The 27,641-nt window shown below is 39.1% G+C and overlaps 1 protein-coding gene across 1 annotated transcript; it reads left to right on the forward strand.

Moving 5' to 3' along the window:
• Positions 1-254: 254 nt before the first annotated feature.
• TSG101 (tumor susceptibility gene 101) lies at positions 255-26,732 on the forward strand. The gene is made up of 9 exons (XM_080274369.1): positions 255-305; positions 2,720-2,804; positions 5,892-5,957; positions 17,076-17,239; positions 18,109-18,256; positions 21,880-22,112; positions 23,861-24,085; positions 25,027-25,163; positions 26,539-26,732. Exons 1-9 carry the CDS (start codon positions 255-257, stop codon positions 26,723-26,725), a joined length of 1,296 nt encoding a protein of 431 aa, XP_080130495.1. The 3' UTR covers positions 26,726-26,732.
• Positions 26,733-27,641: the final 909 nt, after the last annotated feature.

Below are 27,641 nucleotides of genomic sequence, written 5' to 3' on the forward strand. Positions count from 1 at the left end.
CAACAAAGAAATGAATAAATCTTAAGCAGTTATTGGTGATATTAGGTTTGTATCAATAGAAAAAGACGCTATTGAAAAGTTGTTGATTTTCTATGCACCAATAATTTTAACATAACTAAAGAAGCCAAAATGCAATTGTCAAATCCATTACACGAAACGGAAATAAAGCGGTGAATCATCTGGTCTGTGGAGGTTGTCAGTGTGATGGTTTGACCAGGAATTTTCATTATTTTTGCTCTTTCTTTGCGGTTATCATGTCTCTACAGAACTATGAACAAATCGTGGCCCAGGCAGTGTCAAATAGGGTTTGTATTACTGTAGAGTTGTATGTAGGAATCAGTGAAAATTGATGGATATATTTTGGGGAATATCCAGCTAGAGAACAAAATATCCTTTATGTCTAGGTAGTGTCATGTGACGTCCTAAGCATAGGTCAGGCTTTTATTTCCTCATGCCGAATTAGTTAAAGCCCAGGACCGACAGGACAATATTGCATTTTAATTGGGAATGTGTGTACTTCATTGATTATTAGTTGCAGTGTTGAAGTCAGTATCTGTCATTGTTTATTTTTAATTATTGCATGTTTGTAGGGCCTACCTGTTCTTTGATAATATTGCAATTATTATGGAGTATGTGACATGAGTGCAACTTATCACACAGTGATATAAAGATTGCACCATTCCTTATAGAGATTGCACCATTCCTATTGTTGATCTTGAACTAGAGAAAGCACTAGCAGCATTTTCTTGCTGGTATTTGAGTGGTCACAGCTGGTCACAACCTGCTGTTTCCTGGGACATGATTGGTGGCAAGTTTGGCAGCATGAAAATGGGGTTAATGATAGACACTCTGATAATAAAGAGGAAATCAATCAAGATTTTCTCCTGGCTGTTCACATTTGTATTGTCATAGGAGTTTCTATGAATACCAGTGTGTCATTTTTTTCACCTGTAATTTATTTCCCAATTTTATTTACAGTACAGTACAATAGCCACCCAATTTTACAGTTTACGAAACAGATTTGTGGACATTTTATAGGTTATATGAGGCACTGCACTGTGAAGGTAGTTGAGTGCAAATATATTTTTTAAATTTAGGAAGAGGTGCTGTGAAGTGCCTAATGTCACATAAAAGTTGACCTTGCAAGCAACATTTTTCCCATGCCACTACCGGTACCACATTATTTCTATAAGAGAGTGTAAGCAGATGTGATATACAGATTCTGAATATGGTTGATATATACACAAAATATAGTATAGTTTTATCTTTTTGATGTTGAAGATTATGACGAGGATTATATTTCGTCACAATAATTCTTTTACGAGTATGACACCAAAATTCTGGAGAAGCAGCTAAAGCCAAGATTGAAAAATGCTACTGTCTTAGTTAGGTTAGATCTGTTTGTTGAGGTTCACATGCAAGCTTATTAAGGGGTGGAAAAGTATATGAGAGAGGGGGTGTGAGTTGGCAGCAGGGCAGTGAAATGGCATGGAACAGGGCGATGTGGAGGCGATTTGTTTGTGGCCACCCTGTACGGGATTGAGGCATCTGGCAATAGATAGATAGACGTAATTTTAAACCTGGTATTGTATCTGCTTGGCAGTCAGTTTTTTATATTGTTTCATTTATAAAGTCTCCAACAAGCTTGCATGCATCAGCCTTGGTCACCTAGCGGCAGCCCTTCATGTTGCTCGATCTCAGGCAGCCTCCCTTTTCATTGCCTCATCCCCAAGGTCACATTCTGTGTCCTCATCCCAGGTCTTTTTTGGTCTGCCTTTTGCAACCCTACCCCCAGTATTTACACTTTTCACTTTCTGCACGTTTTTGTTATCCCACAACAGTGCAGTACAGTATTGTTGTATAGAAGCTCTCTTATATTTTTACAGAAATGAGAAAACGAGCTATTGAAAGAAAAGGAAGCATTTTGAACTGATATGGGGTTTTAACTCCATCAGTCGTAGGTGCCTCTGCAAAGCTTAACAAAATGGTATGATGGTAACCAGAATGAAGCATCTATCAACTTTAGGAGTTCATTTACAGTATATCATTGTAGTAGGTTGTGGTAGGTCTGGTTCTTTGGTACTGACAGTGAATGTCCTGTTGCCTTTCCTGTTTGTATATCTCCATGGACTTTGATAAATCAGTATGACAAATCTGCAGTACCAACGTAAATTACACTTTTCTTTAGCCAAGTAAAGTCACCAGTGCAAGTTGCTGCAGAATCATCAGACTGATTTTCAAGTCCGTGGGAAGAGAGAGGAAGGAGAACTGTCAGGATTTCAGCTGCTGATACTACATGACCTTACAGCCAGTCCAGTGGAATATCACTGAATGTAATCCTAGATCTGGAATGAAGCACAGAGTGCAGAATCATTGAAAAGAGAAAAAATTACATGAATACACATCAAGTGACTCTTGTTATGAGCAAAATCCTTGAAGTCAGGTTTAGTCCCTGTACTCTTGCTGCTACTAAATAAGGTTATACTAGTTTTGAGAGACTTACTAAATGTTTGAGTCAGTTATAGCCTTCATAAGTCCCCATCACCATGAGGTGAGAAGCATTACAGTACAGTTTGGTATACAGTGCTAGCTAGACTAAAGTAATGAAGGGACTATTATATTGAAAACGTTAACATACCTGTATCAGAACATTGTAGTGGTTTATGAATTTATTTTCCTGTATCTCACACTCTGGTCTGACACTGTTAATTCCTTGCAGTACCAAAATGCAGACAAGACGAAGATGGATGTGATGACGGCACTACACAACTACCGTGGACTTGCCCCCAAGCTCGACAGATATGGTAGGCTGTGATTTTTGTTTCCTCGTGCTCAGAAAGTGGCAGAGTTTATCTTTGTTTTGGATTTAACACCCTCACTAAGATTGCTTTATTTTTAGTTTATTTTTACCATCTCCAGATGACTTTCATTCAGCAAATGAGAGATTTTGAATTGGAGACCTTTAAGTGCTATCATAGATTAACCCATTCACTGCTTAGGTACTTTCATAAGCTAAATAAAATACATGTAGTCTGGTAACAACAGAAAGCTAATGAAAAATATGTTCTTGGATTGAAGGGGGTAAGGAAGCTTGACCGACAGGTTAGAGCTGGTGTAGTTTGACTAAGTTAGGCTGAATACTTTGAACTACAAGCAATATTATTTTCTTTTCAGCTTCAGATAACATGTTTAGGTTGGATTAAGATTCGAGGGTAGGATATCCCTGATTAGGCTGCATGAATTTAGGTTTGGATTTGCTAGGTTACAGTTGCCTCTAGTATTGTAGTAGGTTGGAATAATGAAGTTTGAATTGGATAAGGAGAAACCAGTTAAGTTGGTTAGAGGCAGAGTAGGCCTATTTGTTACTTACTTGTTAATTAAGTTTGGTCAGGCAACATCAATTGATGTTTTTCCAATATAATGAACCTCTTTTGTGGCCAGATTTACTGATCATTGCAGTACCATTATGTACATATCAGAGGCATATGTTTAGTTGAGATATTCAGTCATAATAATGTAGCACTGTAAAGAGTAGCCATATCAGTCTGTTTAGTAAACTTAAAACTTCAGTTGACATCAGTAGAGGTCCAAGTTTTCCTTCCATAAATCCAAATTATTATGCTTAATATGAATACATATATCTAGGTTTTTCTTTCGTGATTTCATTATATTAATTCGGCACTTCCATGTACTGTATGTGCAGATTGGTTTACAATAGTGTGTATACAAGGTAATACAACCTTAGTAAGTTAGCATTTCAAATCATTAATGGGAAAGCACAGTTAAAGTTAAGTATGACTGCCATAGGTTCATGGGTTAATATTCTTCCTTAACATTTTATACAGTATGTCTTGAAAGAAAACATATTAAATTTAACCTAGTTAACCAGTAATAACTGTTGCATGTTTTTTAGGATTAACCTCTTATACCTAGGCCCTTGTTCCAGGCATTAGATTTTTTGGCTCTGTTTTCAAAATTATTTAGGACAGAAAAATACCAGTAGCATAAGACAGATTAACTATAGCTAGTTGTTTTACGTTAACTTCGGCGTAGATTTTTTTCCTTTTGCAGCTTGTTTCATGAAGATTAATGACAGAATAAGACAATACTATGGCTCTACATCCTTTCCACAGCACTTCTTGGTGGCCGTCAACACATTCTAGGGTTATTCCATTTTTAGAACCCAGCGTTCAGAGTGGAAAAATAGCAGTTTTAGGCCAGGTTAGAGTAAATAGCATATAAATGATTTGCAGTGGCTGTCTGTGATTAGCTGTATTGCCTATTTAAGTATAGGAGAAGTGGAAAGATGTTGGATCAGTGTTGTTTTTAAAGCCTTTTATGTATTACAGGTAAACCTTCATATTCAAGTGTCAGAGTCTAGTCATGTATATAAGAATTATTTCTTTACAGTAGCCAGAGTCTTGTTACTCACTTGAAGTTTATTTGCTATTATTCCTCCTTAGAATATTTAATTTTCATGGGTAAAAGTCCTAACCATTGATATTATAGTTAGTGGTTTTTATCATTTCAGTTAGTTTTCATTCAAGCATTGCATTATTATTTGGAATAATGAAGCAGTTGCCCATTGATATACTGTTAATTAATTTCATAGCCTATTGATCATGATATGGCTTTTAGTTATTGTTCTTTTACTATTTGGTATTACCATTTGTATCCGTAAATTATTCATTTAAAATTTGATGAGTATATTACTTTCATGCAGTAGATTATTATTGATTACTTTAGCTGTATACTGTGTTATTTAAGCAGCAGCCATTTAATTTTGAGGTATTACAGTGCAGTATACTATATTTAATTTTCCCCACATTACATTATTACCTGTGTTGTGTCCAAGAAATGATAACCCCTTCAGGACAGTGTCAGCTTTTATAGTTTTTTTCTGACTACCATACCTCCAGATGAGTTTCTTTTGGTCCTCTTATTGATGGCTATGGTGGCTTCCTAGCACCTCTTCCTAAGCAGTTTATTTTGCATATTTCATCATCTATATTATCATCATTGTTGTCATCATCATCATAGGTATAATCAAGAAAGCAGTGAAAAGAAAGACATGATAGTTAGGCAGTTAATCAGTGTCATGCCCAGTGAAATAGGCCACCCACTCACTCATTCATCATTCAGGTCCCAGCAACCCTGACTTAGTTTCACAGGCACACCTTTCTATACATACACGCTTCATAATTATATGTCATACACATTACGTCTTGGTATATACAATCTGTAGATTATGCCTTTATCAGTGTAATAGTAACAGAAGTAGTTACAGCCCTAGGTTCATCTGAAATGTGAACTCAGTGGACTGAAGGCTCAAGTTGCCATTATCCTGCAGTTCACCATCCTCTTTTGGGGGGATAGGGAGGGAGTTGAGGGATGTTTGTATAACCGGGCAGCTCCACAGCCCAGTTATATCAATGCCACCACACAAAGGCATCCCTCTCCAGCGGCATATTGATGGCCATATTGGTGTAGATAACACAGATAACACAGTGTATCATTAGTGCAACATGTATAGAATGAAATTGGTGAGGTAGGGGTGCTAGAAATTATTGTATACAGCAAGAACAGGGCCTGCATCATGAAGGAAGTCAAAGCTATTGCTGTCGTTGTCTTCAACATGCCATCCACTGTATGTTGTCCTTGCTAACATTATGTTTTATTGAACTAAGAAAGGTCATTTGAGACTGAAGGGGTTAAGTTTAGTTTAGATGCAGTATAATTGCTTTTCATGCTGTTTTGATTATTGAAATGTTTGTCTGTTTGAATTATTTATACATTAACCCATTCATTTTTATACAGCATAATTTATTTTTCCCCACAATACAGTATTTCTCCTTTTCATATATGCATTGTTTTACCCTTTGCTTTTATAGTCTTTAATGATGGCAACGACCGGGAACTATTGAACCTAGAGGGAACAATACCAGTTCGATACAAAGGTGAGGCGGCACGCTAGGCCATCTTAGGCAAGTGTACATAGAGACCCTTGCAGTGTAAGGCTGGACAGAGTGGACATATTGGTTCCGAATCTCACCTTGCCACGGTATATAATTTTAGGTTTATCAGAAGCTTGTTTATGTAGAAGACGTACAATTTACTAATACTGTTTTGCTTTTACACATACTGTTTCACTTGCATCCCGATCTTGTCTGCCGTTCTGTTCTCTTTTGTGTCCATTCTCGTGCTTTTTTAGTGGTGTATGTTTGTGTTGTTTTGTCCACCTTAATTTATTGTTTTGTCCATCTTACTCAGTTCTGTTTTGTCCATATTAGTCTTTTGGTTTGTCCATTATAGTCTAATATGTTTTGACTGTCTTAGTCTGTTCTGTTTTGTCCATTATAGTGTCCTGGTTTGACCTTCTTAGTTTATTATGTCCATTTTAGTCTGTTCTGTTTTATCCGTATCTTATGTGGATGATGGATCAGAGGCAGCGGTATATTTGCTTTTAATGTACCAGCACTGTTTGGTAATGCCCCACAGTGCAGTTCATATGATTCAGGATGTTTCAGAAACAGGTGTGTAAAAGTTACCAGGTAAATGGTGCAGCTTCTTGTGAACCCTTATTCATTCTGAACTTATCTTATTCGGCTGCAAGAAGACCGTTTTTTCAGCTGAGGAGAATTCTGGTAATCAGAGAGTTGGAAAATTATCTTGATTAACCTTTACACTGCTTGAAATTCCCTCAGCTGAATAGAACGGTCTGGATATAGCCTGAGTAAAATGACCAAGTACATCCAATGCAACGAAAATAGAAAACAAAATAAAAAGGTTAAGTTGGACTGGGTTTTCTCCATAGCTTTACCATTTTAATTTGTTTTGCAAATTGTCATAGGATGAATCTGGGTTACATTGTTTACTGTATATTAGCATGGAATTTATCAGAAGTACATTGTTTCTTCCATTGGCTTACATAATGACTTATAGCATAACTGGCACAGAAGAAACCTTGGCCAGCTGAGTGGATGTGGAACCAAAATGTCTGCCCTGTCCCCCTAATGCCACAGGGACTTATGACTAAATGGAGTAGGAGGTGCAGAGAGCCCGGGCTGGTGAACCATTGCTGTGTTTGCGTAAAAGTTTTGTTTGTAGTTTGCCGCACTGTCAGCCCAACTCGAGCCTCAGTGGACTTTGTTGTAGGGCGAGCGTAGTAGGTGTGAAGGCAGTTTATTATGGTGTTGTGTTATCCCAAGGCCATTTTTATATCAGTTTTTTGGTTTCTTCTTAATGGATCTTTCTTATATACTGTATATATTTTTTAATGTTAATTGCAAGGGATGGCAAATTTTGTGTTTTAATCCAGTCACATTTTATTTGCCATTCTTATAAGTTGCATCCATGACCTGACATTGAAAACATGGCATTGTTCATGTAGCTAGGGGATATGTTCACTTATTTTACACTGCCTTCAGATGTTGCTCGTCTGCCCTACTCTACATAATCCTGATTGTGTACACCAACATGCCAGGTAATCAGGAATGCTGGCAGTTCATTTATGTATTTAATTATTATTATTATTTTTATTTATGGTATTATTTATTTATTTTTTTGGTAGTAAGGTATGACATCCAATAACTGAAGCACAGAGAGCAACCATGTCATTAATGGTTCCATTTTGTGGATCAGTGCAGCTTTTAGGATGCATAGGGATTGTTTTCCATCCCTTGCATGCTGTGGAGATTGATCTTACATTACCAAGATTTGTAAAATCTTGTAAGAGTCATGTTTCATCTCTTTAGATATGCAAGGAATGCGGTAAAACAATCAGGCGTGAAATGAGGGGGGAAATTTAAAAACCTGCCAGTGTTCCTGACATACCATGTACGTGTGTATGTCAAGCCAAAAGAAGCCACCACACTGCAACTTTACTTTTTTGTTTTTTTCTCCCCCCCTGTCTCCTCTGTTGTCCATTTCTCCGGCAAGTGTTCCTCAGTGGCAACTCTCGCCTCTTGCTGTGTCTGGAGGGTACAATCCCCGTCACGTACAAAGGTAGGGTGTGTGGGGTGTGGCTACCGAGGGGTGTAAGTAGTAGGGGAGGTGCAGGCTAGGTTGGCTCCTGGTTTGCTGTTTCCCAGGAGACCTTTGAATGGAAACTAAGATGAGAGTAATAGTTGAAGGAGAGATGTAACTTCATGTATTATAAAGCTCATGAATTAGTTTATCTCAGCTGATTATTCATTTGCTACCGTACCTTTATTTGAATACAGTACTGTTGAGAGCTTTAGTATTGAGAATCAGCATACTGCAGTTGCAATAACAGATGTACAGCATTAATTATTGGTAAAGGAATTTAGTACTTCCTGTTTACATAATATTGGTCAAAATCCAGAGTGAAAGCTTATAGAGAGTATGCTGTTAAAACTAGTGCCTTCTTCAAGCAGTGAATTTATCAAAAAAATAAAAAGTTGTCATGATAAGCTCTCCTTTCATGTGTTTACTAAGTAATGAATTTAGAAGAGCAAACCATACCAATGACCCTTATGTCGTAACAGACAAATCTACTTACTTAGTGCTCAATGCTAATCCAACAGTAATAACCGCATGACCCTCTCCACATTCTGAGATGCTCATGATCTCTGGATGTACTGTACATGTAGACCTTCCAAACCTTCTGTATAGCAACCCCAGCTCCTAACATTGCATGACCAACAAGTGCTACCCTCTTTACCCCAATTTCACACCAAGGACTTACCATAGAGAAACTGGATGTAGAAATGTAACCCTTTGACCAGTAAAGCTTTGAAACATCATGACCTCCTTGCCTTTTCTGTAGTACAGTATTTTGATGTGTAAATTAAACTTCTTTGATTCTGTGATGAAGTTTAATTGGGTATTGCTACTGCCAGATTGGTCACCTCAAGGGATCCTTGATTACTGAAGAGATGAGGAAGAATAATCATTGATTGTTTCAGTACAGTGACATCTTAGTTTTTTCTTCTTACCACAGATGGTTTTGCACAGCCCAGCTAACACTTCATTGAAAGGGGCTAATAATATATAGAGTGTTGTATGCTGTATAACCCAAGGAAAGAAATGAATATTCATGTCTGTTATTCTTCTTCCCATTGAAAGATATCCCCACAGCTAATTTGTCTGGTTGTAGCAAGACTTAAAAAAAAAGGGTGGGGTGGGGTCCCCAGCTGAAATGGTTAATAAATGCAGAAGTGCACTGGTCATAGGCATAGTCGAGCTGGTTTGGTGTAAGTTCTGTTGATACCATCAGTTGAATCTGCTAGGTACCTTTTGTCCAATGCTAACCCCATCAGCCTAGGGACGTGGTGCTGGAGAGGGACACCTTCATGTGGTAGCACTGTTATCTTCAGTTGGGCAGCTACTCTGCCTGGTTATCCAAATATCTCTTCCTTCCCTCCCCATCCCCCAGAAGGAGGATGGTGGACTGCAGGATGAGGGCAGCATCAACCTGCATTCCACCAGATTCACATTTCAGTTGAACCTGTTGCTACAACTATTACATATGGATATCATTTTTTTAAAACTGAATTTTAGCTGCTGCCTGGTGATTTCATTAATATATATAGAACACCTTAGTAATGAAGGGGTTAATGAAGGCTGTAGCTAACCCGTCCAGTTTGGACAGTCAGTCTCAAGGTAAAAACAGTAATAGCAAGAATAAAATATGACATAACCTTTATATACCATAGTGAAGAGGTTAATCCCTGAGGAGTGGCAACCCAAATATTACTGTATGGAGGAGGTACAAGCATACTGAAAGAAGCCGTAATGCAGTACTTTTAAATTGATATTTAACTTATTTTCTATTTTTCTGATTGTCAAATTGAGTTTTACTGAATAGATGTATGTAACCACTTCACACACTGCTTAACCAAACCTCATATTGCATACAGTGTATTTGTTATTTGGAGAAAGCCATGATACTTTTATTTATTTATTTATTTTTTTATTTATTTACTTTTTGAGATACAGTAGTAAAGTGGCAAATTAATGGATAGATGTGTATAACTAATGCAAACTGTTCTTGACAAACACAAGTGTTGCATATATTTGCTATATTTATTCATGTCCTGTTGCTTTTTTACGGATTACATACAATTTCAGTCAGGGTACATGACTGGTAGACTAGTTATCAGTGAAGCATGATATATTCCACCAAGGCATGTATGTATCCACCAAGGCATGTATGTAACTGTCATCACTTCTTTGTCACAACCAGACTCAGATTCTGATGGTTCATTGGTTTTACATTTCCAGATTTTGGTTTGACATTTTGGACTGACTTCACATCACTAAATAATTTTCAAAGTGATTGTGCCTTTTTTCCTAGTTCTCCATTATTTATTTATTTTTGTTATTATTATTTTTTTTTAAATATATAACTGGATTTTTCAGTCAGAATGGTGTATACTTTTCTACCCCTTTCCCCACAAATTGTTTCTTTTCATATCCAGTACAATATGCCAATGAGCTTTTTTTTCTAGCTTACCTCTAGCAGCAATACTAACGGCTGTACTCAACATATTTATCATCCTTCCAAGTCTGGGAATCTATGCAAGCTCATTTATCTTCCCTGCATGGCTTCTAACCAAAGACCGAGATTGTAGGCAACTAATCAGCATAATTTTAGGCATGTTCATGGGTGATAATTTCCTGAACTGTTGCTTTCATAGAATTTAATGGGTAAGGTGGGATTGATTGGTCTAATGTATAATACAATTCTTAGTGCAAATTTGGGTAATCTAGGACAAAAAAGAAGAAGAACAATGTATATGGTGCTTATAATCTAAGAGGCTTAATCTAATGAATTTTGAACACAGGGAAAGTGTTGATTGTTGGAATTAAAACTTTTGTAGTGGTTTGTTAAGTCTAGATACTCACACCAAATATAGCCCATTTGGGTCTGAATTTGAGAAGGAGTTGGAAATTATTGCTCAGCTTGAGTGTCTGGACTGAGTAGGCTACCCCCCAGGCCTCGACTCTACTGAAGGAACAGATTAGGGATGAATGACGTGTAGGTGGATGGTGAAGTTGCAGAATGATTGCATTTGCTTACTGCATAATTTTGTGACTACTTATTGTTCTCAGGATAGCTTGATTTAGTATATTGATTTATTACAATACGTGATCCAAACAATATGCTCAGTAGCTGTGAGACTTGATATAATGATGATGGCCATGTGATAAGACTTGTGGTAGGCTTGGTGGTGTTTTCCAACGCCATCCAGGAACAACTCTTGTTGGATTATGTATTTGAGATTAGGTATTTTCACTGAGGTGTTCATAATAGTTGCAGCAACTACTCAAAGAGAAAACAGTAGAGTACATTACTGTATTTCTGTAAAAGCATTGCAGTAATGGTAGTCATTATCATTATCTTGCCTCAGTATCCTGTGTTCTTGCACCGAATATCCCGTGTAGTTGTCAGGTGGGGAGAACTAGAATAAGATGCTATGATCTTTGGAGGACATGAATTGGAGAAAATACCCTCAGATAAAACCCCACCAAACATCCCTTTGCCAGTGCTGAGAGGAGGTTTCCTGGAGGAATTTTTTATGCATACTCTTCGGATAATGGAAGTTTTACTGTGTACAGTTTGTCTGGGATATCTGTTTTTACTGACGTTTTTATATAGTAGTGTTTACACCTGCTTGAGAGTATTTTTGGGCTCTAGCTTCTGCATGAAACTTAACTAATACATTTCAGCTCATACCCTAATTGAATGAAATAGTAAATTGCTTGAAGAGAATTATTTTTTTTAATTTGTAGTACTGTACCGTATTACAATCCTAAATAACTTGAAACTGAAATTTTTATTGCCTTTTTTTTTATTTTTTATTATTGGTGGTACAGAACAATTGGAAAGCAAATATATTATTGAAATTGTTGAGAAAGTGAAATTTGGCCCAGAGATTATGCAATTATATCTCCATGCTGAGAGACAAAAAAGAAAAATTGGATCTTGAAAAAGAAAGGAAAAAAGAAAAAAGAGAGAGAGAGCCTCTTACTTGGGCTGTTCTTCCCCTCTTCAAATGGCAAGCGCTTAAGTCATGTGTTTCCCCTTTTTCCTCTGTTCTTAACTGAGCACTAATTATGATCATAGAGTACATCACTTTTGTGTGTTCCAAAGCGTAGCACACCCCACACAGTTGCCTTTGTTTTGCATGAGCGCACAGTTTCACAAGTAGCGCACCCAGTTTGCACAGATCGGGTGCCGATTACTTTGGGCTTTGCAGGGCATTTGAGGGGCAACGTACTATTGGCAGCAAAAGTCCATCACCCCATATGCTCCTCACTTAATGCTCCTCATTTTAGGGACTTGAAAATCAGTTTTGTGAATCAGTAACAACTGACACCAATGCCTTCATGGCCACAAATTAACATTGCCAGTCTTTTGTTCTGTATTCAAGAGACTGTTATCTAGAGTCCATGGGGGGAAAAATACAAGAGGAAGCTTGGCTCATTTGTTGTTGATAGTACATTGTGTTGAATTAGCTGCTACTTTTTTTTTATTTTACTCATTAGTGTGCTATTTCAGTGCTGGAGTTGGAATGTCGAGCAGTGTGTTTTGCCCATGCAACTTAAGGTTGAGTTGCAAGCTATCACCAGTACTTCTGCCAGTTACTGTACCTCTTAAGCTGTATTCTCATTTATTCATTAGGCCAAGAATATATTAAGTAGTTATACGTCTCTTCATCATCTGAGTAATGCTATAGGTGTGAATTGCTTGGCTTGGAACTGTCTCGTTCTCGTGGCTTCTGATGTTCAATTGCTTGCCTATCTCACTCCGCTTTTTAAAGTTGGATTGTCAGTTCAGTACTGCTTAAGGTCTTGGTACCAGAACTGTGAGAGAATGTTAGATCTATTTGACATTGTGTATTAACCTTTCAGTATGATGGCCTTTATTACTCTGTTCATGATGGTATTTAATTTTGAAGATACCATAATATTGAAGGGATAGTGAAGGCTTTGTGTAGCCCCTCCAGTATGAAACGTCTCTCCAAAGCTGAATATAATAGTGTGGCATTAGCAGAAGTAAAATGCTTGCAAGACATCAAGTTGCTGAAGGGGATAAAGTAGATAGTCTGCTGGTCTGGTTTTCAGATTTACAAAAGTATCATCAGTCAGTCACTTGTTGATTAATATAATTTTCCTTGACCTTGTAACTTATTTCCTTTACATACAAGTTAGATTAATTTTGATAATTAATTTTAACCTTTCTTTGGCTGAAGAAGATTTATATTGTAAAGATGGGTATACTTTTATTCTGATAAAATTAACTGGCATTTGAGTTGTGGTAATATCATTAAGCCAAGCAAACTTTATTTAACCGATTTTATTATAGCCCAAAAGTGTCAATGTCCACATGAGTAGGTGCTGAAAATGAGTGTCAGAGCTTGGAATAAAACTGATATTTTTGTAATCATAGGTAACACTCATAGATACTTCTGCTGTACACAGGTACTGCACAGTAAAGCCTTAATTAATTTGAGTTTTATCATTGAGTTAAAATTATGCTCACTGATTATTCGGACAACCATTTGCCCATGATATTTGAAGATATTTTGTTCTGGGTAACACTAGATTATTTTTATTTTAAATCTAGGAAACCCACTTTAACAAATTTGTAAATAAAATAAAAGTAAAAAGTTTCCGCCTTTATGTTTGATTCCAACTAGCCTGTGACAGTTTCATTCAGCTGAAGAGAATCCAATGCAGCCACCATGTTTAAAAAGAGTACAGAGGCTTTACTGTCTAGTGTTTGTATTTTAGTTGCCTGCCTGCCATTGCACCCTGTATGTTTCTTTGCCTGAAGTTTAGTGGAATGCAGAATAATGGTCTGTTGGGGGTTTGGTCAGATAGTTAAGTTTCCTTTTTATTTTTTTAATGGTTGTTTGATCACTCACTTATTTTCCGTAGAATTTTGTCTTTTCCTTTATATTTTGCTTACAGATTGGTGGTTTACTTTATGAGACCCATGTTTGCTGTGGAAGTGCTTGTATTTATTTTTGCACATATGTATCTGGGTTTCATACACATTGCCTGTCTGTGTACTTGCTGCATTGTTGCTTCTTTAAGAGTAGTAATTAGTTCTTAGTTGGGTGGGAGTACCATGCCTTCATCATTTTACCCATTTAGATTTATGCCTGTGCTTACTGCTTGCTTACTCCCCCCTGTCCTGTTTTTTAAGCGGTTCAAGAACAGCGATTTGTCAGTGCTTTGAAAGAGGTGCTAGCTAAATTCTGCATACAGCATATGCCTTTACACCCATGTTTGCTTGACATATATTCTTCTCCGCTTGTATGTTTATGCATGGACATGAAATAGGTGGTTTGGGGGATTATAGTCTCTTGGTGGCTAGGGATAAATGCTTGTTTTTTGTCAGTTAATCTTTGTGCTTGCATTTCTTGATTTTTTTTTTTTTTTTTTTTTTTGTGTGTGTATCCTTGCTTTCTTCATTTTGTCTTGCTTCCTTTCTCTCTTAATCATTGTTCATGCTTGCTTTACATTTTCTCCCTCTTGTTTTCTTCTTCTTATTGTTTTGTTGTTTAGGCTTGTTTTTCATTTTCTCTTGCTTTTGTTTTTGCTTATAATTTTGATCCATGCACACGTCACATTTTTGTATTTTTTTCCCTCATGCTTGCTTCTCGATGTTTTCTTTTCCTTTTCTGAGAGAGTGGCTTAATCTTAGTAGATTCATATTTTTAACCCTTTGCTCAGATGCCATATATTTTTTAGGTTATTTTTCCCACTTTCTGACAATTTTCCTCACCTTATAACAGCCTCTTTGAACTGGAGAGGTTAGATAAAGCCTTCATTATTCCATTCACTACTGCAGTTGTGGCCTAAGTTAAATAAAATCGTCTGTTGGTGGCAGATATAAAACAAGAAAATGTGCTATTGTTCAAAGAGTTAAGGCAGTGACATTCACTTCTGGGTTGTCCTTTTTCCTAACAGTTGGTTTTGTTAATGCTGCTCCTTCCTCTCATCATTTCTCCCCCATTTGCTAATTCCTAACCAGTGCACAAGCCTCTGTTACTTCTTGGCTGTGGCTTGGCTTTTCGTGCATTGTGGTGTTGTGTGTGTTTCAAATGTCGTGGAGAATGTTATCATTACCATCTCAGAGCAACTCACATATCAGTTAATTCCTTAAAAAAAAAAAGAAGAAGCTTAAATCACTCCCTGCTTCTTGAGGAATACAGCCGAGATTAATAAAGTTTTTCACTTAATTGTGACTACAAATTATGTCTAACAAATATCTGTAGGTATGAGCACAAGTAGATTTAGTAAGAAAGAAATTATGCTACCAAAATCACTGTATAACCATGGTATTGAAGAGATTAATAACTTCTGTATTAATCCGATGATCTTCACTATAATCCTTGCTTATTAAATTAGTGGTGTATTTTATACAATGTGGGAGTTACATTGAGGTGGAAATACTGATTATCTTCTCCCATTTTTTTTTTTTTTTTTTTTTTTTTTTTTACCTTTTCAGTTTGAGGATGTCTTTTATATTGCTTCATCTTATCTTCAAATGATTTATTCACCTTTGGAAGGACCTCTCATAATGAAAAAGGGTCAGAAACTGCTTCCTATAACCCCTGTAGTACGAGAGGTCTGTTCCTAAGCTTTTTATCATGTAACACCTTCAAAAATAGTGAAAGATGTCATCATACTGAAGGGGTTAAGGGTGTGCGTATATTGCCTTTTTGCTGACTGTCTTTCTAACCTTGGTATGCAGTATGTGTGATATTCATATTAAATCATTGCATTTAATCTATTGAGCTCAGGTACATCTTTTTCATTTTATTTGTGTCATCTCAAGATGATTTTGTTCAGTGTAGGATAGAATTTTCAAACTGGAGGGGTTCAATGCATCAATGATTAACCCTTTAGAATGCAAGAAACATTTCTGAATCAAATAAATCTTTTGGTTGCAACAAGGATAAAATAAAAAGGATGTCACCTGGGCTTAGGTGTTAAGTACTGTAATAGGTTTAAGAGATTTGTAAATACAGGTGCAGTACTGTACTCTATAGTAAGTCAGTTTTCCTTCAGTACAGTACTATAATAAGAGATATAATGCATGGATTATAGCCTGAGCAATTTTTTCATGTAAGATTAGATATAAATTTAATTTCCTATGTATTCCCTACATATTTTCCCCCCTTATGTATCACTCTGTCTTTTTGTAACTCATTGAGGCTGGGGATGTCTCTCTTCATTTCATTCTTGCCATATCCTGAAGATTTTATTAAGTCTGGAAGGGTTGGAGTTGTCTTTACTAACCAGAGTACTATCATCTGGTGGCAACAAAAATATACTAAAACTGGCATCACCTGTAACCTAATTCACCCTCAGTCCAGTCTGTTTCATTCAGTCAGCCCTGCCCAGCCCAGTGTCAGTGTGTCAGTCCAGCCCTGTCCAACCTGTCACTTCCAGCCTTGTTCAGTTGTAATGCAACCAGTTCAGCATATATCTCCCAATAACCAGCCATTCATAGTCTTACCTGTCCAAACTATTCAAACTAAGTTATTTTACTTCCATACCTAGCCCACCTCAGTCTTTTCCATCTCAGTGTATCCTGCAGCATCCTAAACCACCCTTCCTCAGTCATCCTTCTCAACACAGCTTTACCTAACCCTTCACTACCTAGCCAGTCATATCTAATCCTATCCTGTCCTGTTGTGCCCTGTCTAACCCAATCCTGTCATGACTTAACCTAACCCGTCCTATCCTTTCCTCGGCAGTCCTAATGCACCCAAACATGTCCTGTGTTATCCTGTTCAGACCTATTCTGTCCTATCTTATCCTACCCCATCCTCTCCAATCCTATTCATGTGCAACTGAACGTATCCTTTAACTTATTCAGACCTCTTCTCTCCTTTCCTCTCTTCTTCTTTCCAAATGTAGCCAGTTGTATCCTCTGTTATCATATTCAGACCTGTCTTATCCTATCCTGTGCTGTTTGTCATATCCTAACCTAACCTAACCTAACCCAACCCAGCCTACCCATCCCAAACCTAACCCAACCCCAGAACTAACCCACCGCCTCTCCTCACCATGATCTGTGGGCACGCCAGGCTCCACATACAACATCCCTGTGTGCATCTGGCTGCTGGACAATCACCCATTCTCTCCGCCCATGGTGTACGTCAAGCCCACACAGGACATGTTGATCAAGGCCTCGCGTCATGTTGACCAGAATGGCAAGGTCTTTCTCCCATACCTTCATGAATGGAATTTGGTGAGTGGTTTTGCCTATCATTGTGAGTGGAGTTTGGTGAGTGGTTTTGCTTACTTTTATGAGTGGAGTTTGGTGAGTGGCCTACATCTCATGCATTTGTTAGTTGTAATAGAATGTTGTTGTGATCAGTGGAAATTTAGGGTTGGAATGTTGATTTCATGGATGAGATATTGGTACAGTGAGGTGGAAAACTTGTGTGATGGATAGAATAGCTGACTTGATGGGGAGAAATTTGAGGTGGTAAGTTGAAACAAGTGCGATGGACAAAAACCAAGGGATGTAGTGGAGGGACTGGTGTAATGTGGATGGATAAAGTGGAAGAACTGGTGTAAGTAGAAGGTGAAAGGATGAGGTGGAGGAACTGGTGTAATTATAAAATGTGGTATTGATTACAAAATATGGTATGGTGGAAGTACTGTATTTGGTCAAAGAGATTATCTCCTGCAGACATATCAAAGAAAACAGAAATAATTAGCAGAAGAGACCTTAGGATTTGAGTACTTGAATGAGATGCTTTGGCAGACTGCAGCAAAGAAAGTGACCATTATGAACAAGGTTATAGTAGCTGTAGCTCCAGGCTCATCAAAACTATGAACCCAGTGAACTACAGGCTGCAGTTGTTCTCCTCCTGCAGCCCACCATCCTTCTCTTAGAGGATGGGAAAGGGCTTGAGGGCCATTTGTAAAACCAGGCAGTGAAGCCACCCGGTTATATTGGTGTCACCACTTTAAGGCATCCCTCTCCTGCACCAAGTGAACAAAGCTAATAAAGGAACACTGCCTTTTTAAATATTTGCACCAGACTGCTGCTGTTTTTTTTTTTTTTTCCATGAGACTCCACTCTTAGGCAATCCATTCAACATTTTGCAGAATTCATCGGACCTGGTGGGCCTAATCCAGATAATGATCATGGTGTTCAATGAGATGCCTCCAGTCTACTCCAAACCCAAGACCAGCCAGCCTCCCCCTCCTCCTACTGCCACACAGTACCCCACACCTTACCCAACAAACCCACCAGGTAAGGCTTAGGAGTATTGCCATGGAGGGATGCCATAATGAAACCTTTTTGCAACAGTGGACACAGCCAAGTAATTTATTCAGTTTATTACCTGGTGATCAAAATAAGAATGAGGCTGTGGCAATGACTAATTCTCTTTCTGTCAGCTTTTCTCTTGCTCTGTAGACCATACCTGACCCCATCTGTAGGTGGGAGGAGTCAAAGTACATTATGTATCTTGATTAAAACAGCAATGAATACAGAACAGTGTCATTAACCCATGGATTGCAAGCCACAGCTCAGGCTGGGTAGCACCACGTTGTGAGCCACAGCTCAGGCTGTGCTGGCCGTGCATCATTGCTAACTACTCCACCTTAGTGCAAACTTACACACAGCGCTACACAAAGATGGAGAGAGAGATTTTTTTCTTTCCACCAGATGATGCCCTGGATATTTATCTTCGTTTGTAATAAAAAGATTTTTTTTTTTTTTTTTCATTACTCCCGTACATAAACTTTTGCATGGCCTTACGCAGAGACGGAGAGAGAGAGATCTTTTTCTTTTCACCAGATGATGCCCTGGATGTTTATCTTCAAGTTTATAATAAACAAAAACAAAAACAAAAAAACTTTTTCCTACGTTTTTTGCACTCAACAGGATGGGATGAATAAAGATAATTGTGCAATCAACGGGTTAATTGTTGATGTACAGTAAAATACAGAACTCCTAATGCCTTTCTTACCTCTTACATTGCTGGCTAGATAGATCTTGAATGAGGCCTAGTGGACATTGTTACAGAATCACCCAATTTCTCCAAGTCTTATCCAAACATATATGAATCCAGAAATGAAAGAGAGGGAGGAGAGGCTAATGGACTTTTGTGTTTAACAGTACAGTCATGAACAATTGATATTTTATGTGTACGGAATTCTGAACTGGTGAATTGATAGTCAGGTGTGCTTGATTATTACTTTTACAGTATTTAGCAAGGTCCAGCCAGGTGGTGATACTGTGAGTGATTGCATAAAGGATGTATTAATGGTAACTCTTCCACTCTCACTTGACACTTCCTGTTACCCATACCACCACCCTCTGTTACAGTATTATTTAGGTTATATGTTATACTGAGCATATAGTATTAAGCAGAGTAAAAGGTAAACAATGTGTGTGTGTGTGTGTGTGTATCATCTTTATTAACTGAGGCTTCAGGATGTGATTGAATTTCATCCAAGATTACCACACTGACCTTTCTGTATTTATCCAGTCCCAGGTGTAGATCACTGTTCATTATTTTATTGGTATGGTATTGTTGTTGCTATTCTTCTCCTTGTAAAAGTAGGATGTAGAACTGTCAAAAGAGTGATTTCTTTAAAAAATGCGCCATCCCTCACAAAATTTACTCACTTTCTTGTAAACACAGAAAATAAATAAATGATTACTGGCTTGGAAATGAAAAACTAAAATTGTATTGTGTCATGAGTACTTTATACAATGAATATTCTGGGTAAAAACAGCTCGCCAGAACAAGAAGCTTTTGAGTGTGTTAGAGCGTGTGGCCCCCTCACTGATAGCCTCACACGCACCCATTGCCACCCCCCACACCACCAGACGGCAAGGTGAGAGTAGCGTGGGAAAGTGATGTAGCCGGGAAGCAAACGTAGCTGCCACATTGAGGGAGTGTTTGGGAGTATCAAAGGCTTCACTGATTTTTCCATATCCTCTTGATTTTGCTAATGTACAGGATGGTCCATAAACAGCCTCATACTCAACTCTTTTCACTCTAACTTGGCCTAAAATTTCCATCTTTCCATCAGGAATACTGAGTTGTAACAGTAGATTGACTCTGTAATATGGATCTAGTAACAGAGAAGTGTTATAGAAAGGATGCAGAGCCGTAGGACTGTCTTTTTCTTCCACGGAACTACATCGAAAAGAAAAAAAGTAGGAAAGGGACAAATCTGGGCCAGGTTGGTGTGAAAAATGTATAGAAACTCTCCTGATGGCGTATTGTATGTTGTGGGGATGGCCCAGTCTGTTGGTTTGGGCATGGGTTTGGCTGTGGGAGTAGGAATTAATAAGTAATGCAGAGTAGACCTTGGTAATACTAAAGCCATCCTTGCAACACACAAATCACCCAGCAGAGTGAAAGAGGAGTGTTATATATGAAGCACCCTGTATTTTATTGCCTTATTCTTGTTATCTCCAGAAGACTCAATTTATCTTATGGGAGACCTATTGTAGTCAAAGGGTACTGGATAAGGTAGGCAATATCTGACCACTACAATCCAGTGTCTCCTAAACAAAATAAAGTATCTGCAGGTAACAAGAATAAAATGAAGAATGCATCATCTGATTGAGGAGATTTATAACTCTGTGATGAAGCAAGATGTTGATGTATAGTTTGGAATCTATGGACTGACACCCTCCTACCTACAAGCACCTTTTTAACTGATTTACTGCAGTTGGGGTATTGGTTTCTTTTTACTGAAGCTTACCACACAAGATTTAGTTCACATGAGAAATACCAGCAGTCATAGGCAACAGACGCCCCTGCGTATAATGTATAAAAAAATCTGTGAATTTTGAATGACCAGCTGAAAGTCTCCACAGTGAAAGAGTTATCTCAGTGATTCCCTAAAACCCATTTTAGTACCCCCCCAATCACCAGACATTAGATGGTGCTCGTTTAAAGTGTATTTTCAGTTAACAAGAAATTTTTAAAAATCATTCCAAAGTACGCCTGAAATTTGTGTATTTTGTGATGATTTGCTCATCTGCGAATAACCATAAGCAGCACAGCTGTAACTGTGAGAAATGAGGAATGACTGTACTGGGACTGAACTTGCAGTTGAGGTGGCAATGTAGTCAAATGGTTTTTGTGAGGATTAAGTAGAGTATCCACAGTATAAGGGTTTGGTTGTGGACTGGGAATGGCAGTAGCAGTAGTTGTAACCCCAGGCTCATCTGAATGTGAACCTGGTGGACTGCAGGCCAAAGTTGTCCCTCCTCTGCAGCCCACCATCCATATTTGGGGGAATAAGAGGGAGCTGAGGGACAATCGTATAGCTGGACAGATGAGCCATCCATCTGCCGGTATGTTGATGCTGCAGCATGAAGACATCCCTCTTCTGCATCAGGACTGGGGATATAAAATAGTATTCACTAGATTTGTTATTAATCCCTTTAGTATGGTGACATTGTATTCATTTTATTCTTGTTACAGTCAGACAGTTTTACTCAGTGTCTTACTTGACTCTTAGTATTAAAGGAACTATATTTTAACCCTTCCGAAATTCCCCCCTGTACAAAATAGCATAATCCAAAAACAGCAATAATGAAGCATAAATTATATCATCTGCCAGAAGAGATTGTGAAGATTTTATTTTACAAAGTAGACTGGAAGTGTTGAAAATCGCCTTTTCTAAACCAGATGACATTGTTCTGTTAGAATGTTTGTCCTTCGAGCATCAGTTATGGAATTACCTTTTTAAATAAGATCATATTGTTCAGGAAAAAAAGAAAAAAAAAAAAGAAGAAGAAGAAAAGTCCTAACAGTCAGGTGGTTGAGAGAGAGTTTTGAGTATCCTATAAGTATGATAAAAACAAATATAAGCTAAAACTAATTATGCCATTTCTTATTACAGGATACATGCCCATGCCAAGAGTAGGGGGTAACCTGCCATACCCTACCTCCCAGCCTCCACCCACATCCTCAGCCTACCCCCCCTACCCCACCACAGCTGGTTACCCCCCCTCCAGCACCCCCTACCCTGTGTACCCTCCCTCCCACTCCACACCCTCTACCTATGCCCCATCCTACAGTTCTGGTGTGAATTATCCCCCCTACCCGATCACCACATCCAACCCCATGACACAGGTGGGTGCTTAGTGTGTCTTGTTAGAACTGAGTGTTTGTTGTTAGATTATACATGACACAGGCAGGTGCTGAATGTCTGGTGTCAGTGCTGAGTGTTTGTTGTTAGACTATACGTGACACAGGTGGATGCTGAGCATCTGTTGTTAGGTTATAGTGTTTGACCCCTTGAATCTGGGTGACATCCTTTTTAGTTTATTCTTGCTGCTGCTGGGGAAAGGCCTCTCGTAATGGTTGTAGTAGTTGTAGTACATGTAGCCCCCAGTTTCAGCTGAGACAAACCTGGTGGACTACAGGCTGAGCATGCCCTCCTCCTGAAGCTCACCATCCTTTATTTGGGGGATAGGGAAGGCATTGAGGGTCACTTTTACAACTGAGCAGCTCCATCACCCAGTTATAGCAGTGTCTTGATGCGAAGGCACCCCTCTTCAGCACCCCTGTCATGTTGAATGGCTTTATTAAGGTTGCATCTGACCTCCCAAGTCTGAAATATCTATCCTTAGCTAAATAAAATGTCTACCCTTAGCTGAAATATGCTTATCAGGAGATATAAAGTAATTAAAAGTACATCATTGGATTGAAGGGGTTAGTTAGTATAGTATTTCCAAGTAGATGATGTAGTGCATGATGCAGTTCTTGTGCCACATATGCTGCTCTTGGTGAGAGGCTCAGGCATTACCCATGTTCAGAAGACTTTGTTCAAGTGTGTAGAATGGATATGGATAGGGTGGTGAAAATGATGTACAATATAAAGTGGTAAAAAGAGGTGTAGGATAGCAGTTAAGTGGTGAAAAGGGGAACTGCAAATGAGTTTGAAGGTGGGAAGATGCATGGTAGGGCAACTACGTGGATGAACATGATTTTGAGTATTTAAGTAAGTGAGGGTTGAACGGTAAAGCAAAAGAACAGGCAGAAAATTGAAGTGGATGAATTAATTATTTATGAAAAGAACATGACATGGGTTTGGAACCTTTATTTTATTTCATTGCCTACCGGTATGTCTAGGCAAATTCCAGTAAAATTGTTCCAGTAGTCCAGGGTGGTGGATTAACTCCAGTGAAATTTCAGCTTATTTTGGCATAAGGGGGACATGGAAACTAAGGACTACAAAAATAGTTTGGTTATATTATCTCTTTTTGGTTCTGGCCCAGCAGACCATTTCCAGTCTAGTCCTGCTAACATCAAATGGAGGGTGGGGGGGGAAGGTTTGTTTTGGCAGTCTAGTCAGCCCCCCCCCCATGTCAGGTTGTTAAAAATTGTTACTCTCTAACCTAAATTTGGTTTGGCAATTCAGTCAGGTCCCAGCATTATCAGGTTATTAAAAATACTTTGTCTGTCCTCAAAATTTCATTGCAGCAATCCAATCCACTTCCAGCTGTGTCAGATTGTTAAAAATGCTTTTTCTTTCCCCTGGACACTCAGTACTGAGGGAATGACCCCAACAGAGGAACCATCACAGAGAAACATACCAGTAACCCACCCATGGTTTGGATAGCTCTACTGTTCAGTTGTATTTAGCCAAGAGTGAGTTGTGGGACCCTGAGTCTTAGTAATTTTCTTTCCTGGAAGAAATCCAACACAAAGGCTATGACAATCATCAGGACAGGGACCATCATCGTGGAAGACATTATAACCTTCTGATGGTGTAGATAACTCTAGTATTGAACCTGTATTCAGTTCCAACTCTCGTATTGAATTGCATCTAGTGCCAGGATCCAGAGATTGTTAATAACTCATTCCATTTCCCCTAGACATCGAATACGGAGGGTACGACTGCCAGCAACACAGGGACCATCACCGAGGAACACATTCGTGCGTCGCTTGTCTCGGCCGTCAGTGACAAAGTGCGGGACAGGCTGAGGGATTGCTTAGGGGGTGCGCAGGCCGAGTTGTCTGTCTTGCAGCAGCAGCAGAGAGACTTAAACCAGGGCACGGTAAAACTCGAGGGACTAATCGCAAAATTGGAGCATGAACAGGTTAGTAGACTAATGTGAAGGGATGTGTGGATGGTATTATCTGTTGGATGGAGCCAAGAATTTCAGACATTTGCATCATGAGGCATTTGCAGATGAAGTTGAACCAGGGCAAGGCAAAATTTGAGGAGCTTATAGCAGAACTTGAGCATGAACATTTTAGTAATTTTGTGTATAGGAATGTGAGCATGGTACAGAAAAAAAATCGTGGGAACTGATATCAGAGTTGCAGTATGAGCAGGTTAATAATTTTGTGTATAGGAATTTGAGTTTGGTACTGCAAAACTAAACCCAGGGAGACTAATATCAAAGTTGGAGTATGATCAAGATGGTAATGAAGGCTTGTCTTTAGGAAGGAGCAAAGAATGTCAGATGTTTAAATGGATAGTTAGAAGTGTCCACATTAAGGTGGCAACAAATGAACTAGATTCAGGACAAAGCAAATCTCGAGGGACTTATCACAGAATTAGAGAAAGAGTGCAGTGGTCGATATATGTCTTGTTTCATCATTTATTGCTGCATCAGGAGGGATGCCATGGAGAGAGGTGGGGGGTGTGAGTTGGAGGGAGGATAGGCAAGTGGCAGAGGACATGATGACATGGAGTTGATTAGTTTGTAGCCATAGCCACTCCTTACAGAATTAAGGCTAGGGGTGAGGGAACAAGAAAAACAAAATGAGAAGGAGAAACTAACCAAGCATCTGCCCAATTAATTGATCTACACTCTCATTTTGTAACCATTCAAACCCAAGAGTCTTGACACCACCCCCAGGCTTAAACATCACTTACACACTTCATACCACTTATTATATAGGACATAGTAAAATGTTTAAAATACTGTATAGCAGTGAAGTGGTTAGGATGAAGTGAGGGACAGCAAATGTGAGGGAGGTACTGGACTGTTGAGTAAATCCTGTACTATCAGTGACAAATATTTCTCCCCAGACGGAACTAGACAAGAATGTGCGAGTGTTGAGAGAGCGGGAGAAGGAGATGAAGGACCTGGTTGCACGTCTCAATTCAGCCACACAGCCACTGGATGTCGACGAGGCTGTTACTACCACAGCCCCACTCTACAAACAGTAAGTTTGACAGTAGCAGTAGTAGTAGTACTAGTACTAGTAGTAGCAGTTTGCCCCAGGTTCATCTGAAACATGAACCCACTGGACAGCAGCTTAAGGTGATATGCAGTTCACCATCCTCCATTTGGGGGATAGGGAAGTAGTTGAGGGGCATTTGTATAATGAGGCAGTTGAGTGACGTGGTTATATCGGTGCCGCCACATGAAGGCGTCCCTCCCCAGCACCAGTATGATAAAGATGGGTAATTTATTTCTTCAACGTGAATTGGTTTTAAAAAAAATAAAATTGTTTGGTGATAGGAAGAATAAGACAAGAATGGTTTTAACAGTTGAGATTAATGTAGCATGGTTAAAACCCCTTCACGGTTAGAGGTCTTCCTTGTTTTGTTTGTGTGTGTGTGTGTGTGTGTGTGTGTTTATGTGTGGCAGTAACAAGAATGAATGAAAAACTCACTTAACCAGGTAAGATCTCATCTCTCATCTGATCTCATCAACCATTTGAGTGTCCACTTCAGGACCGGCCTATCCCGACCGAAGTGGGGACAATACAGCCAATGTATCTCTACCAAGTGGTGTAGGCTGTCTGATAGAGATTGTATGTAGGGTAACAGTTACTTGTAAGTGTAATTGTAGTGTTGGAGTGGCTTTGGATGTGTGTGTAGTCTGTGAACCAAGTGAAATCGGCTCGCGCAAGCCAACTGGGTGCAAGCATACTTATAGTATGTGACGCTGGTTCAACCACAGCACCCCTTATGTCCGCCAATCAGTACATGGCCTGAAGAACTCTCCCAAAGTTTATTACCCTGGCGGGGCACGAACCCTCGTTCTTCAGTGTACGAAAATGCACACATTACCACTGTACCACAGAGGCTCCAGATAAGATCTAGTTGAAGCTAATTTACATAACCTAACATGACAGAGTTGTACTATACCTTATCTGACCTTGCTGAAGTTGGAGTGCAAACCACAAGTCCAGCTGTGCCCTTGACAGCTGCACTTGAAGTTTTCCCACCATTACCAAGAAAAGCATGCATTGGTATGTCATAGACCTCTCTTTGTTACGCAGCCACCCAGTAGTGTCTTAGTTTGACCCTTGATGCCATGCAGGATAGTAACGTGTCTTGCTTGTCTGATATCCCACCTACTCACTTGTGGAGCTTTACGCAAACAGCAGCACTTTTTTTTTTTTTTTTCCCCAGTCGTATGCCCTGTTTGTATATCTGTTAGTACAACAATACAGAATTATGATAAAAGTACATTTTTATCATCTTTTGCATGCTGGTAAGGGTTCTAGGGCAGGTAATTGTGCAGTTTACAGGTTGGTCATACCTCACGCCAGCTTAACCAGTCCTAATGAAGCCTTCCTTTCTCCCCAGGTTGCTAAATGCATACGCTGAGGACCAAGCCACCCAGGATGCCATCTACTATCTGGGTGAGGCCCTGCGACGGGAGGTGATTGACCTGGACACGTACCTTCGCCACGTACGCTCCCTCTCCCGCAAGCAGTTCCAGCTCCGCGCCACCATGATCAAGTGCCGCGCTAAGGGCAACATGGCAGGCTGAGGCTTGGGGTGTGGTGGATGAGGTGCTGGGGAGGAGGGGCAAAGTTAGGTGAGGTGGGGAGGATGTGAGGAGGAAGTGTTGCAGGGTGTTATTGGCTTCAGCCCGAGGACTCTCTCTCTCTCACTACGTCCAGTTGATTGTATTCTACTTGGGAGAGACTTTGCTAACTGGAGGGATTAAATATAGCCTTGATTAACCCCTTCATACCTAGGAAGCTCTTCCAAGCTAAATTTAATTGTACAGCAGTAGCAAGAATGAAATATAAATAATGCTCTTGGGCTGAAGGCAGTAAGAAAGTTTCATGATGTTATGCAGTGAGAAAAGACAGGGTGAGGGATAGGAGAGTTGGGAAATAGTATGAGGAGGTGTTGAAGAGTGGGGACAGAGTGAATGAAGGGTAGGGAATGCAGAAACCATTGTCAGGAAGTGTTTTGAAGAGAGAGGAAAGAGTGGATAGGGGGATAGGCAAGGTAGGAAGCAGTGCAGGTAAATGTTCGAAGTAGCTGAAAGATGAGGAAAGACAAGATATGGCTGGATACTGAAGAGTGAGAAAAGACTAGGTAAGGGATGTGTTAGATAAAAGTTATGAAAAGAAATTTTTGAGGTGTTGAAGAACAGAGAATCAAGTTGAAGGATTTTTTTTTTCTCCAAAATACACTTCGGACTATAGTGGTTAGTTACAGCCATATTTTACCCCTTCATTACGAGAGGCCATTCCTGAGTTGAATAAAATCATCTAGTAACAGCAAGAGTAAACTTAAAAGGACAGATTCAAGGGTTGAAGCAAAGCAGAACCACAGCTTGAGAAATCAGGCATGGTATGCTTATTCCATCAGCCATCATGGACGCCGTACACAGGCTTGAGAAAACATGGGATTACAAGATTGTATTCATTAAAGAAACTAATTATTTACTG

Source organism: Coenobita brevimanus, chromosome 57 (assembly GCF_032717465.1).
Source record: "Coenobita brevimanus isolate Jiangsu-jjx chromosome 57, ASM3271746v2, whole genome shotgun sequence".
Taxonomy (NCBI): Eukaryota; Metazoa; Arthropoda; class Malacostraca; order Decapoda; family Coenobitidae; genus Coenobita; species Coenobita brevimanus.